Source organism: Globicephala melas, chromosome 17 (genome assembly GCF_963455315.2).
Source record: "Globicephala melas chromosome 17, mGloMel1.2, whole genome shotgun sequence".
Taxonomy (NCBI): Eukaryota; Metazoa; Chordata; class Mammalia; order Artiodactyla; family Delphinidae; genus Globicephala; species Globicephala melas.
This window is the reverse complement of record NC_083330.1, coordinates 58841244-58857434: the sequence shown is the minus strand read 5'-3', so window position 1 is coordinate 58857434 and position 16191 is coordinate 58841244. Positions and strand designations below refer to the sequence as shown.

General features: G+C 40.4%; 1 protein-coding gene across 1 annotated transcript in view; it reads right to left on the bottom strand.

Annotated features, from left to right (window-relative positions):
• Positions 1–1908: 1908 nt before the first annotated feature.
• SLC30A8 (solute carrier family 30 member 8) overlaps positions 1909–16191 on the bottom strand; it is a 31755-nt gene continuing 17472 nt past the window's right edge. Inside the window, exons 4-8 of the mRNA XM_060287456.1 lie at positions 13976–14129; positions 9699–9849; positions 7945–8050; positions 3338–3472; positions 1909–2054 (exon numbers count right to left, since the gene is read on the bottom strand). Coding sequence (XP_060143439.1) covers positions 1909–2054; positions 3338–3472; positions 7945–8050; positions 9699–9849; positions 13976–14129 — 692 coding nt within the window. The remainder of the gene's footprint in view (positions 2055–3337; positions 3473–7944; positions 8051–9698; positions 9850–13975; positions 14130–16191) is intronic.

The window sequence follows — 16191 nt, the reverse complement described above, 5'->3', positions numbered from 1 at the left end:
CCTGAAGGTCACGGATCTGGAAGGCAGCAGAAAGGGACTCACACCAGGGTTTCTAATTCCCTCTCACATTCATTCCTCCACCACAGAGTCCCCTGTTTCCACCATGTCACTCCTCTCTCCCTTTCATGTCCCCATTGTCACTGGTATAATTCAGGGTCTCTGGGGGCAAGGTCTTTTGGTAGGTCAGCCTACAACCACTTCCATTAGTTTAGGTTTCCTCTTTCTTTAGCCAGACTTTTGTGTAGACAAGATACAAATTTAGTGCTACCTAAGACAGGATACATTACAGAAGCACTGTCATGCCTTTACTTTTAAACTCAGCAATTTAGTCATCCCATTCTTGGAGGAATGTAGGCTCGTCTTTAGCAGGCACTTCTGAAACAATGGTTGATTGTCAATGCAGATTACTTGGTCAAAAAGAAACAGCCAAAAAAAAAAAAAAAGTGTTCAAAGAGAAAGTGTAGATGGGATTTTGGCCAAGTTAGATCTGGTTTCAGCTACTTTCTAACTTGGACTTGCTTATTCCTCCAGCTCTGGTCCTTCATATGCTTTAACTCATCCTTCACTTAGTACCCTCCAGCCACAGGGACCTTCCTCAATTCCTCAAATGCACCCAGTTCTTTCTTCAGGGTGTCCACTCATTCTCTGGCTTCTTCTAGAATGTGCTTCCCTCTACAATGCATTTGGCTATCACCTGTCTTTTCGTTCAAGTCTCAGCTTGGATGCCATTTCTTCAGAGAGGCCCTCCATTGACCTCCCGCAATCTCAATCAGCCTCTTCTTTCATATCACTTGCTGCCATTTGTAGTACATTCTTGGTGGTGTTTATTAGTATAATGCCCGGCTCCCCACATAGGGGAAACAGTTCTATGAGGGCAAAGGCCATGTCAGCTTGGTTTAACCAATGCTCAGCCCATAGCCTGCATCGAAAAGTATTTTTAAAGGAATGAATAAATGACATTGGTTACTTTACCTAACGTTTACACCCATATCTATACAACGATGGTATTAATTTGAACTTTTTAAAGGTATCATTAGAATGAAATAAGAGGACATATCTAAACAGCCCAGTATAAGATAAGAGCCAACTAGGACAATGATTGGTGCTCCATAGATATTATTCAAGACCTGGGAGCTCTTCCATGTGACTTGGGGTAAATACTCTGCCTCTCTGTGCCTCCTCGTTTTCTTTTATTATTAGGCCACACCACATGAAAACACTCAAAAAGCAGCAGTTTCCTCATTTTTCATTTGTACAGGTGCCTTTTATACAGGGAAGTAAAATAGAATTCAGCAGTTTCAGACATATCACAACATAGTGTGAAAGCAAGATAAAGAGACGGAATTCTGTCCCATGTCGTGAATAGTGACATTGATAAGGAGTAGAAAGGTAATGCCCCCAGTTATATTACAGCTTAGGGGGCAAGTCAAGCTCTAAGGGAGGACTAGACCTCCACATTCTCTTTTACCCCTGACTTGGCTCCTGTCCGTTTTGCTTTTCGTGTTTCGGAAAAAATCTGTGACTCCTTCCTTGACGCTGATTCTTGATAGGACTTTCGTGAGTTCAGCTTTACCCACTCAGCCTCGGGATGCGTTATTGAAAGGAGGTGAACTTTTTATCACCTGTGGTTACAAACAGCTGTTATTTCAGCCCACCCCCCCACCCCAGTCAGGAATAATCTCTACACACATTCCTGGAATTGAACACAGCTACAGATGGGTTGATAATCCAATGGACTGATGAATCTAAACGCATTTTCAGTCATGGAGGATGGAGCTAAATGAAGAAGGATAAAACGTGCATTGAACTGTATCATGAATTTCTCAGACTTCTTCCTTTGGTTTGTTAGGAACTGCGGAGCAGCACGTAGTGGCCCGTCGAGCTCGGGGAGCTGGCAGTGCGACTGAGCTAGTCCAGGGGATCTTCACAGAAACGGCAGTCGGGGTCTTGGTCGGCTAGAGGTTCCATCTGAATGGTGAGTGAGTGCACAGGAAAGCTATTGCTGAGGGCTTTCGCAATTTCTCTCCGAACCACCTGGCTGTCCCGGCCGGCTGCTGTTGACAAAGAAGCACAGTGAGATTGGCACTGATTGGTACACACAGGGGCAACGTCTCATCTCCAGCTTTTGTCTTTGACCTGGTGGGGTGGGGCACAGGCAGCGCGCTCAGAAGGAGCCACGATGGCTCTGACAATCAGCTACATTCACACAGTCAAGACAGGACATCCTAGTGCTGCAAAGCACCCCGTCACTCTGGGAACTCTTCTCGCCCACAGCCTCTCTGGAGTCTGGCGCTCCTAGGAGCTGACTATGAAAGTGGAGATAAGCCCTGAAAAAGCCAAGTCAAAGCTATTATTTCTTATACAGCCCTGCTCACCAGTTCCCTGGGTTCTCTGGGTTGCCACCCTTACAGCTAATCAGTATTTATATCAAGGATAGTGACAAGAGCCAGGAAGCATGTATAGCAGCAGACCTCACTGCCATCTTTTCTCTTGTCCCCAAAGGTATCAGGAGGCTGTAAAGTTCCCTCCGCAGTAACCTGATTGTTTCCTAGATTCTTCCATTTGCAGTGAAATATTGGTGTAGTCGAGGCTGTAAATTCCCTGCAGCCCGATCCACGCTTCTCAGCAAAGCTGAGGATGTCTGAGAAAGCACAGTCCTCAGATGACTCCTCTGTTCTCTGCCTCTAAGTAACTTCATGAGTTATTTCTTAGCAGCCTAATATGTCATCCTTAGCCTGAGCTGTCTCCTGAGGCAGTGCCCATTTTCTCAGCCCTAGGATGTATCACGAACAAAATCACCTTCTACTTGAAAAAGTAGTTTTGGGGATAAACCCCAAATCCTAAGAGTTATCTCACGTGGTGACAGAATTTCTAACCATTCAGTAAAGGAACCACCATTAATTCTGACTAGAATATCTTTTAACTTTTTAGAACCTTAAGGATGGGACCATCTTTCTCTCTTTGGTGATAGGCAAAGCATCTTACACACCAAAGATACTCAATGAAGATTTCTTCTTAAATTCTTGCTCTTATTTAACCGATAGGACATCAGGTCAAACAGAGTTTAAGGCCTTGAAGTTTGGGTGGCCTTTTAGCCTTTTGTTCTACTCTGTAACCCTCTGCAGTCGGCCTCCAGGGTTGTCATAAGTATCACTGTTGCCACGACGACACTGGCAAGGGGGACGATTTTCAAAGGCCCTTGGTCACACAAAACACTTTACAGTTGTGTTGGCAGGGGCAACAGACACCAAGGGCTCCTCTACCAAAAGGAGGGAAACTACGGACTTTACAGGACAAGGACTGAATTTCGTCCAGGGTGTTTACAAAACTCACTGACCTGCAGTAACGTGAGCTGAGAGAATCACTTGGTTCATTGTTAGCGACCAGACGTGCAAGCTGTGCACAGACACCACCCCATCCACCGCTAAAATGAGCTCCTTCACACCATGGTAACTCAGGTTCTTTGGCACACCTGCCAAGAGGACAGAGTGGGAGGCTGTTGTTATCTCACTAAATACAGCTCAGTGCAATGGCCGATCGAGGACAGAAAGCCCTTAGTAAATTATTAACTTGCCCTCTCCATTTATGGTTTCTTATTTCAAATATTTACAAAGCAGATTCACCTGACTGTTGCAGAGGTTTTACCGTCAATCACAGGTTCACAAAGAATATTTGCAGATTTTACTAGGCAATCATCAACAACAGTCATCACCCTTCATTTTCAGAGTGTATGGTTTACCCAGTTATCTTTGAAATTATCTGGAAAGCAAAAGGAAGTCACGTGGGATTTGGTATCAGATTATCGTGGGTTGGCATTCTGACTACAGCTATTGTGAACCTACCCAACTCTTGGAACTTGTCTAAGCCTTAGAACATTTGTAGTAAAATAAGGATGATAAGAACAATATGTAGTTAACAGAGTCCTTTGGGGACTCTGAAAATATCTCAGAAAATATCTGTCTTTTGTAAACTCTACTGCTATACAAGTGTTAGTTATCCAACAGGTCACTTAGTGAACGGTGTTAATAGGGGATCCTAATGTTGTAATATCATCTCATTATTCAGTCTGTAGAATTTCTATTATTTTAGGTATCTTAGGGTTTAATACTAGGCCCACAGAATGTAGTAGTTTGACTTTCATCCTTGTTTCTAAAGGAACAGTGTGGGACACACCGGAAGGTGGGAAGTCTGGCAGCCAATCGGCTATTCTTTGGGGCTGAAGGAACTGGGGTGTCTCTAGCCTCGAGATGAGAAGGCTAAGGGAAGTAGGATCACTGTTTTCAAACACTGCAAGGATTGTCACATAGGAGATGACAGGATATGAGAGTGTAAGGGCCTGAGTCAATGGTTGGTTAAAATCATAGAAGACATCGGTTTGATATAAGAATTAAAAAAAAAATCAACTCAACTAGTACAGACGTGGTAAAGCCATTTGATGCAATGGGTAAATCCTTGTCAACTAAAGTTGATCCAGAGAGGATGCTGTAGAAGAGAGTTCTAAGGATAAACGCTTTTTAGCTTCCACTTCAATTGTATACATACATCACAGACACCTGGTGTGTTTGTTAAAAATAAACATGCCTTGGCGCCATTAAAATGCTCCTGAAGAAAATCTCTACGGATGAGGCCCTGAAATCTATATGCTTTTATAGTGGTTCTTGACCTTCGATGCACATTAGTGTCACCGGGGATTTTAGAAATCCTGATGATTTCTAAGATGAGCAGGAAATTTAGAAATTTCTAAAATGATTTGTTGGGTTACACCCAAGACCAATTAAGTCAGATTCTCTGGGGATAAGACCCAGCATCCGTATTTGCTTAGCTCATTTGCTGATTCTAACTGAGTCAAGGTAGAGGACCATTACACTAATATTTACCAGCTACTGGGCAGCTCTACCTTGCAGTGGTTCTCAAGCTTGGCTGCATGTTGAAAAGCATCAAGGCCAGCCCCTATTAAATCAAAATCTCTGGGTCTAGGGCCTGGGTATAAGTATTTTTTAAAAGCTTCCCAGATGACTGTAATGAGCAGCTAGTAGAGAACCACTTACTTAAAAGGAATAGGGAATCCTTAACTCTCCTTTTTCAGGATTTAAGAACCTTGCTTATGGGGATTTCCTCCTTGAGGCTAACTTAAAATTCACTACAGTTTGAGTTTAGTTTAGTCCCACTTCATATTTCATGGAACTTGTCAACATGGTTTTTTACTCTGTGAGGTGCACAAAGCTCAGGGTACTAGAAACAAAGAAGTTCTTGTCTCAGATTAGCCATAGAATGTGCATGGAGTCATGGGTGAAAATGTTACATCATCATAATAATAACACCTTTATTGAGAAGCTGCATGTCAAGGTTTGTATTGAGCACTTTATTTATAGTGATTATTTTATTTAATAGTCATAAGAACTTTAAGAGCTAGTTAATGAGTGTTACAACTCCTGTTTGACTGGAGAAGAAAGTGGGAGTCAGAGAGGTTAAGAAGAATTGCTAAGGCCACATAGGTAAGTGGCATGTCAGATTCTAAGGTACGTGCTCTGGGTGTGGAGTGTCATGCAAATGCTAGACTCCATGTACCGTAACCCAAAGTTGACTATTATGCCCAACGTGTCATCTCTGGAGAGTTTCATCTGACCCTTTGAAGACCTGCTGTCATTCATCTAGGACCCTTGAGATGAAGTCATGATCCCACTACCTCTTTTTCTCTTGCCTCCTTTATCACTTGACTTTTATGGAGAATGCAAGTCCACTGTTACTTATTTTTCTCTATGAAATAATATTGACAAGCAAAAGGATATGTTCCCATTGGCCTCAATGTTTCATCACATCTTAGAAAGCTTTTTCTTTCTGGGGGAGAGCCTGCAAAAATATTAACGTATCCAGGAAAATACCCAGATTCGTTTTCAAAAAAATAATTACCCAGGCTAATAAGTATATGAAAAATCACTCATAATAAGTAAATGAAAAATCACTCAGTATTCTTCATAATTAAAGACTTGTGTATGGAATCAATAAGATAATATTCACCTATCAGATTAGAAGAGAATCAACAGTTTGACAATACCCAGTGATGGTGACGATGTGAGGAAATGAACACTCTCATATGCTGTTGGTAAGAAAGAAATTGATATGGTATCTTTGGTAGAAAGGGCAATATCTATCAAATTTGAAAATGCACATAACTTCTGAAACAGCAATACACTTCTAGGAATTATTAGATTATTATCTAGGAATATTATTATCTAGGAATAATTAGATATACAATTGCTAAAAATATAATTGCAGCATTATTTGTAATGTCTGTCAATAAGCAGGTATTGCGATGCGTGCTTACAGTAGAATAGAATACTTTGTATCCATGAAAAAGAATGAGGTGTATCTATGTATGTACTAATATGGAAAGATCTCCAGTTGAAAAAAGTAAGGTGCAGAACAAAATATGTATGTAATCCTAGTTTCTGTAAAAAAGACACATGCACTATATATATACACACACACATATACACACATGTATATATGTATATTGCATGTACATATATGTGTAAATGCATAGATATTTTTGGAAAGATATATGTCAACTTATTAGTAGGTGTCACTCCTGAATAATGGGACTGAGAATTCAAAGGTAGAAAAATGGAGAGACTTCTTCTTATCATTTTATACCTTTCCATCTTTTTTTTAAAAATTTTACCAAGTACAAGTATTATTTTATGCTAACCTAATTTGAAAACCTAATTTAAAAATTAAGCATCTTCCAGATAGGAGTTACCTGCCAGTTTCAATGATTAGTTACATTTTTGCTTAAATAAAAAAAAGATAATCATGAGAGAACGTCTGTACTGAGAGATAAAGTGGAATGTAGTCATCTCACATTGTACACACATCTGTCTTTTCTCCACCTTCAAGTCAGTAAGTTCTGTAACAGCAGTAACAGCTGCAGCTCAGTGCTTGGCCCTCAGAAAAGGAAATGGATGCATCTGTGACTTGACAAACCAAATATTGTCCCCTTCTGAGCGAGGACATTCACTTGTTACTCAGTGATGTTTGACTCCGTTTTCTATTTCACTGTGGTCAATCGACATTATCACCTACCAACGATTATCATGCCCTCTGAGAACAAAACCTTTAAACGTGTACTGGGCAGTGAATGCTAAGCTAGGGAAGGGTGAGCTGTCGTGAAGGCAGCTGTACTCTGAGACTGTGTCTACCTTCGGTCAAAATGTGCTGGACAGGAAAGAGAAGCTCAGCTGACGTATGGCTATCTTTGATCATCTGAATGTTTGATAAGATGCAAATCTCTGGTTGTGATTGAATTTTCTAAGCGCCACTCCCAGTGTCCTCCTGGAAGAACCCTTTCAGGGGTATGAAGAGACTAGTCCAGTGGTTCTCAAAGTACGGGCCTCTGCCCAGCAGCGGCAATGTCTTGTTAAAATTCAGATTCTCAGGCCTCGCCCAGGCCTACTGTCTCAGGAACTGTTGGATGGGCCCAGCAGTCTGTGTTTTATCAGACCCTCCAAGTGGTTCTGATGCCACTGTCTGAGAACTGCTGGCCTAGTCTAATGAGCATTTTAGGCAAGTCCTTCATAGTAGCTATAATGCTGCCTGAGGGATAGATTTATTCAATATTTCTTAGGTATTTGCCACATAGTTAGGGATAAATTTATATTTTTGCTGTATCTCCCTCACTGAATCACTCATTCTGGTGTTTGTACGTATTGTTTTTATACTATGCCATATCATTTAACAGTTGCTGAAGAAAACAGAAGCCAATCCTTTTTATTTATGTATTCCCATTTGAATAAAAATCATATTTTTTTTCACAAAAATTTCTTGTAAGTTTACACTTTCCCTATAATGCAAACTCACAGTGAGCATGCCTTGAGGCCATTCCCTTTTGTGATTATAAGGAAGAGAAAACACAAATGCTGGGAATAATAAGAAAATCATTCCTACCTTCCATGAGTAAGATGGAGAAGTCCTTTAAGCTAGTGATGGTGCTGGCCAGAGCCAGGATGGAAAAGACAAATGTGCGGATCGGGCCAGCCATTTTATAGTCTGGCTAGAAAATATGGGGATTTCAGTTAATTGAATGCAGGCCTCCCATGCGGAAAGTCTGATGGATAAAATAAGTAAACCCTCACGCTTCCTTCCCTCCCTGTCACCCGTTCACCCTCCTGACACTGAACTCCAACTCAGAGGCAAGACTTCCTGAAGACTCAGTCCTTCTTCTAAGCTTTCAACTCTCAGTGACTCAAGAAAGGGAGACCATAGGACATGCTCTCCCCACAATTTAAGAAGTAAAAAGAGAGATATCCTTGAGTGCGCTCTCAAAAGGCCTGATTGAACTTCTCTCAAATTAATGGAAGTACAGAGAATGTGATGAAAATATGCACACGTTTGTACAACATTCAATGACTTTTCATCCTTAATTATGATGAAAAGAAAGGATATCATTTGTTCAGAGGTTGCATGTAACCAAGGTATAGCCAGAGCTTGGTCTTGGCAGAGTGGGTCAGTTTACTTCTTTCCCTCTTAGATATGACGCGTACTCAAGGCAGGCATCTTTGATACAGTCCAAAGAATATGTACTGAGGCCTCATTCTCGTGCTCTCTCACCGCTGGAGCCCTTGGCCTCAGGGTAAAACACCTGCTATTCTGTCCTTGATGAAGTTCTGTGCCACAGAAAAATTTGTGCCTCATTACTTCTAAGAAACCCGGCAAGAATAACCTTGGTAAGAGTACTCTCAAACTTCACTCACCCTACAATTTTGAACGATTTGGTCTTAAACTTAAAGCTTTTAGTGAGGATTTGCCCAATTGGATTCAGACATGTCTTTGTAATTTTTATTTACATGTTTTCATTTTCCACTAAAAATAATAGAGTCCTTGCTAACTGGGCAGTCGTGATGTGAACAGACAGAGCTATACACTCCTCTCCTCCATTACCCCCCTACCTCCGCGCTTACCCAACTCTGTTGGTTCTTGGTATTACCAAATAGAGATTTGTAGTGAATATTTGTTTGGGGTCAGAGGCCCACTCAGGATCTATTCCAAGTTTCAATTGACACCCTGACTCTCTGGAAATAAGTTACCTGTCTCCCATGGTGGGAGAGTCAGTCAGGTGCTCTACCCTCCCCAGCCAAACAGCAGATACAAGACCCAACCTATGTCAGTTGGGCTCCATTTCCCAGAAGTATGAATCTTCAGCAGAGCGACAAGAACAGGAAAAAAATTAGTTGAGTCACATTCATTTCATCATGGTGTCTAGGACAGAAGTTGGATAGTTTCTGAAATCTAGATACCAAAAGTTGCTCTTTATTCTACCTTGATTTCTGTAGAGGAGTACAGCCAATAAATTTCAGCCAATGAGTCTACTTTTTGCTTAAGTGAGCTACAGATCTTTTCTGTTGATTACAACCCGAGAACCCTAAGTTACTCATGGTTCCATTGCAATCCATCTTAACCGCAGAACAGAAGGAACTACTTTCTTGAAAGACAGGCAGCCCTACAGTTAAAGACATAGCTCTTAGGAATTTGGAAAGTCTAGGGTTTCAAGCTTTGAAAGTTCCTTTGTTTAAACCTTGTAAAGTAGTTTGCGTAGGCAAACCGGCTGTCCACCCTCATTTAAGTTAATAATGGAGGGTCAGCTTCTGTACCACCTAATCCATAAAATCACTAAGACAGTGAGTAAACTCAAACATACTCACCTTAAAGTAGATAATAAGTGCACTGGTTAACACACTGATGCTCTGAAATAGATCTCCAAGGGCATGTACAAAAGCAGCTCTGACACTGGCATTAGCTTGCACTTCTTTGTGATTGTGGCCAGGGTGTCTCTGGTGCAAAATCACACTTAGTCTGGAAGAAAAAGCAATGTCCTTGGCCCACGAGACTAACCCTTAAAAATCTGTGCAGCACAATGGGGAGTTGACGACAGCATGTATTACCCAAAATGGCAAAGAGTTGAAACATTAATGCTTTATAGTGGACTATTTTGAACTAATTTTGAACACAAGGGTATCATGGAATTTAAAGAAGTTCACACAAGGATAGACAATGAAGGTTCACCTCAGTTTTCTTTTCCATCTAATTAATGCTACTCTGTTTCATTTTAAAACTGGAAACCATCACCTCTTAGGTAAATGCCAAGTATTTGACAATGAGGAGGGGAAGTATTTATTGAGGATCTACTGAGTGTCAGACACTGAGCTAGGCTTAAAGCTGAGCTTTGGTGGGAGCTTAATTAGTGTGCTGGTTTCAAATGCAAAAAAGCAGCAGAAAACAATAAAACAAAATAAGGAGTGAATGTCTTCAAAGTTGGATTTTTTAATCTTTTATTTTACTTAATTTTGTTCATTTCCATGAGCATTGGAAATTTGAATAATTCCCTAATGGCCAATGATGAGAGTACTGTGCTTATGTATATGTAGCTATTTATCAAGAGACTGAAATATATTAATGTATTATAATGTATATAAATGTTATATGTATATATAACATATTGCATAATTTAACACCTCCAATCCAAGTCAAAGAGACTAATAGTGGGCCCTATAAATTATGTACCTGATTCTGTTTATCCACAACTTTAGGAGTAATCTCTCTCTTTTTTTTTTTTTAATATATTTATTTATTTTTGGCTGTGTTGGGTCTTCGTTGCTGTGCACGGGCTTTCTTCATTGTGGTGCGCAGCCTCCTTGTTGTGGTGGCTTCTCTTTTTGCAGAGCACAGGCTCTAGGCACACGGGCTTCAGTAGTTGCAGCACGCAGGCTCAGTAGTTGTGTCTCATGGGCTCTAGAGCGCAGGCTCCGTAGTTGTGGCACGCAGGCTTAGTTGCTCCACGGCATGTGGGATCTTCCTGGACCAGGGCTCGAACCCGTGTCCCCTGCATTGGCAGGCGGATTCTTAACCACTGCGCCACCAGGGAAGTCCAGGAGTAATACCTCTTATGTTTTGCGTAGAAACACTTTCTGTACATTTTGGAGCAAAGGTTTAAAAAAATAATTTTTCAGTACCATGTATCCCAGTCTATTTGCAGGTAGGTGTCTGTTAAATCTCAGGCCATCATCACAAAGCGGAGAGACTGCTATCCACCAAGATGTGAACATTACATAATTTACAGTTTTTAGATTGTCAGTGTTTGGGCAGAAATTCACCCTCAATTAGGAGTTACCATTTAAAGTTCTTCAGACAACCTAACATGCCTAACATGCCTAGCATACATGGCAGACCTAGAAAGCAGTTAATAGACTTTCTTTCTAGGTCTGCCGTGTATGCTCATCACATTGTTATCCATTCTTTTACTCATTTTGTATTTAAAAAGAAAACTTACTTAGGGATTCTTATATGCCAGGCGCTATTAAATGCTTGGGGCATAAAGGTGAAAATAGACGTAGGCCCTCCCCCGTTGTAGCTTTAAGTATGATGGAGATGGCAGAGATTTTAGAAAGACACACATAAATGGAAAATTCTAATTATACTAAGTCTATTAAGAACTGGTGCTACAGATGGTACAACAGGGGACTCTGATTTAGTTAGACAGACAAGGCAATTGAGTTGGATTTGAAAGGTTATACTAGAGTTAAATAGGCTAGCTAAATAGGCTAGGAAACGTTGCAGGCAGAGAAAAACTTAGCCTTAAGGCGCTGTCCGTAATCTTCATCCGAGAATCCCTTAGCAACGTCTGTTAGAACTTTCTACCTTGATTTTGGGCTCCCAAGCAATAGATTTATTCCCAAATTATGGTTCTGATATCTCTGCGGTCAGACAATACAGCATCTAGCAGAACTGGGAGTAAACATTTGAGTCACTCAGTATCCAGGGAAGTCAATGCTTTTCAATTCCCTGGTCTTTGTAAGCATGAAAAGCACATGCAGTATTAGGGTCGAAGTTCAAAAGCAGTTGTAGTAAAAAGAAAATTTGGATGGTATCTATTTAGAAAGTCACACTCGATCTTCAAGGTGCCAGATTTATGTGGTAGTTAACTGGGTGCATTCTTCATCTTTATGCAGCATACACACAACCTATGTGACGTATGACTCGGGAAATTATTAACATTTTTATTGTTCCTGCTGCCCTGGGGACATATAGTTCTTCTTATGCAAAGATGATGGTATTGACTCCCAGTCGGCAGGACATGTGGTCTGGCTTATTTGTCTCCTTGTAGTGATAGATTTGCATTGATGTTCCCATACTTTTTCTCCCAGGGCCAATATGAAACATATTTTCAAGTTAACTGGGTAGAAATAGTGATCTAGTCAGGGACAGCAGATCAGATACCACTCTTCTAATTGTTTAGCTTAGAGATTTTGAGCAATGGGTCCCAAACTAAGGGATGAGGACCTGAGGCAGGTACAAGCTAAGGACATGAAAGTGCCTGGAGGAACTTATTCAAAGTACACGCGCTCAGACTACCCTCTAATTCCAGGGATTCCTTTGTGCCCACTCTCAGAAAACAAAAACAAAACAACGCTGTTTAAAATGCCATTCTTCGTCACTGTCTTCTTCCATTCCTGAACCTACCTCATTGAATGTATCATGTTACATTGCAAGATAGACAGGTGATACATGGATGGTTTTCTATTGCTGCTGTAACAAATTATGACAAAGCCTTTGTGGCTTAGAACAACATAATTTATTGTCTTACAGTTCTGGAAGTCAGAAGTCTAAAATGAGTGTGCAGGACTGCATTCCTTCTGGAGACTCTAGGGGAGAATTCATTTTCTTACCTTTTCCAGCTTCTAGAGGTCACTTACATCTTCAAAGCCGGCAATGCAGCATCTTCTCTCCCCTCTGACCTCATACTTCCCTCTTATAAGGACTTTTGTGGTTACATTGGGCCTATCTGGATAATTCAGGATAGTCTCCCCTTCTCAAGATCCATCCTTAACCACATTTGCAAAGTTCCTCTTACCATGTAAGTTGACATATTCAGAGGTTTCAAGGATTAGAATGTGGACATCTTTGAGGGGCCATTATTGTGACTACCACAGATGATAGGTAGGTAGGTAGATGGATGGATGGATGGATGGATAGATAGACAGAGTTTAAAGTAACGTTGCCCAAAATCAGACTATCAAATAGGAAAGATCAAATCAATCAAAAAGGATCAAAGCCCTGGCTTCAGCTCCACATTGTCATGAGCAATCAGATAGTTCATTTGGGAAGACCAGACCAGTATGGCAATAATCACATGTCCAGCGGGGCATGATCACATTTCCTCTAAGAATGATTTAAGACTGCCTGGATGAGAGAATGGACCAAGAGATGGAAACTAAAGAGAGAGTTTAGCTAGCACAGCTGAAGAGTTTTCATGCAATCATAATAAGGCAAAGATAAGAGAGACTGCTTTTGAGAGAAATAAATTCCCTATTATTCTGTTAAAATATATGAAACTAATGACCACTTTATGGGGATATTGCAAAAGAGAATTCAAAAGTAGAAAGGGGGCTGAAGTAAATAAAATTTATGATCTCTTCCAACCCATGTCTCTGGGAACTCATAATGTGTTCATGTAACAAAAAGAATAGGAGTGAGTCACATCCCACATGGAACCATCAATTTGTGTGAGAGAGCAGAGTGGCTAGAAGCTCAATTCTGGGTTTGGTGGGTCTGTTTTCAAATCCGCTCTGCACTACCTCATTGGCAGTTTATTTAACCTCACTGAGCTTCAATCTCGTAATCTGTATGGTATGAGTGTTGTGAACATTGAGCTTGATAATGTAAATAGATCAAAAGATCTCAGCGCATTCTCTGACACATAGCAAGCATTCAAAATGGTAGCTATTAGAAGCCAATGTTAAAACACACTATAACTTAAACTGGCACAACCAGCCCTATTTTCAGTCTTAGAGCCATTTGAACACTCTGTCAGGTCTCTACCGTCCTCACAAGTGGAGGAATTAAAAACAAACAATAGCAACAACAACAAACCCACAAATCTATGTCCAGACAAGCTTCACGGGCAGTGTGTGGGGTGACTTACATAATGTTCGCTGCCACCGCACAGCTCGAAGCAATGATCATCACGGTCGCCTGGATCTGGTAATTGGAGTACAGCAGGCGTTCACACGCTAGGTACACCAACACACCAGTCACCACCCAGACACATAGGATGGACAGCAGGGCACCGAGGATCTCTAGGGATTCAAAATGCACACAGACACACATACACAAAGAATTTGTGAATCACCTTAACCTCCCCAAGAGTCATAAGATATTAATGCTCCGTTCCCCCCTCAAAAAAGAGAGGCTTCACACTAGCTCACTCGGTGATTCGCAAAGCAAAAGTGTGGATGGATTTTAGCACTAAGATGAGACACTTTAATGTTGTATTCATAAAACACCAGTGTCTGAGTTCATTATGCTCCATATTACTAAGTAATTTTCAGCAAATTTTTAAAGCATATTAATGGCTGCCTACCCTTGCTGTTTTCCTGAGGGATTTTAATTTAAACAGGTGCTAAAATGATTGAAACTTATTAGGAGATGAAATAATGGGACACAGAGTAAAACGTGTTTAGAAACTCTTAATTTTGCCATAAAACACTTACAACTTGCCAGCACTGTAAAATAGTAAAAAGGGAATCCTTCAGAGACTTAATGAAAATGAGCTTCATATGCCAACCCAACATATTATAAACACAGAGGCAAACTCCAAGGTATATCAACACTCTAACTGCATTTTACAAGCAAGAGTAAGGAAAAGAAGTGTCAGAATGGAGACATTTACATGAACATTTAAAGATAAGATAGTGTTCAGGCTTCCCTCTAAGTGAAGTATGTTTGCTCACTTAGAAGTTCCTTACACCTCACCTTGATCTTTCACTCAACCTTGTATATAGCTTCTAAAAGCCTACAAGGCTCTAGAAATATTCTGTGAGTCAGTGGTTGGGCACATTTCATAATTCCGACCTTCCCCCTTTTAAAGCAGCAATGTAACATTATTTCCCAGACTTCAGTCATTTACTTACACTTTCATGATTGTAACCATATTCACATGACCCCGTCTCATTGGCCACTTAACACTCTATTTTTTTTTCTATTGAGGTGTGGTTGATGTACAATGTTATGTAAATTTCAGGTGTATGAGAGAGTGATTCAAACTTTTTAAAGGTTATATTCCATTTATAGTTATTATAAAATATTGGCTAGATTCCCCGTGTTGTACAATATATCCTTGTAGCTTATGTATTTTATATATAATAGCCTGTAGCTCTTAATCCCCTACCCCTATCATGCCCCTCCCCACTTCCCTCTCCCCACTGGTAACCACTAGTTTGTTCTCTACATCTGTGAGTCTGCTTCTGTTTTGTTATATTTACTAGTTTGTTGTAATTTTTAGATTCCACATATAAGTGATATCACAGAGTATTTGTCTTTCTCTGTCTGACTTATTTCACTTAGCATAATGCCCTCCAAGTCCATCCGTGTTGTTGCAAATGGCAAAATTTCATTCTTGTTATGGCTGCGTAGGATTCCATTGTACGTGTGTGTATACGTATGTATATATGTGTATATATATATACTACATCTTTATCCCCTCAGCTGTTGGTGGGAAGTTAGGTTTCTTCCATATCTTGGAAATTGTAAATAATGTTGCTGTGAACATTGGGTTGCGTGTATTACCATTATCTTTACATAAACTCACATTTTGTACTTAGCTTCTTCCTCAACAAAGTTATCCATGAAGTTACATGCTTGATGTAAACAAACGTGCTAGTTGATTTGCGCTAGTTGATTTTCACCTGTATGTCTATGGAGGTGCTGCCTGATATGGTAGCCATCAATCACATGTGGCTATTTAAATTTAAAATAGGTAAAATTAAAAATCCAGTTCTTCAGTAGAACTAGCCACATCTAAAGTGCTCCGTGACCACATTGTATTATCTATTATACAATATTTCCCTTGAAGCAGAAAGCCCTATTGAACAGCCCTGGTCTTCTACAGTGTCAGTGCTCACGGACTTCCATCACCAGGATGAGAAAGTTCAAGCAGCAATCTAAACTCTGAGTCTTCCCTGTGTTTACAAAGCAGCTTTGACCAATGGTATCATAAAGGGTAAACTACATGTAAAAATTTATGCAGATAAATGATGGGTGCTCAGCCACAGGTACATGTTTTCCAAGCGTAGCCCTATTCAGGGACTGAAAAGCATCTGAAATCACATTGCCACCAAGTCTTTTTTTTGATGTTTATTG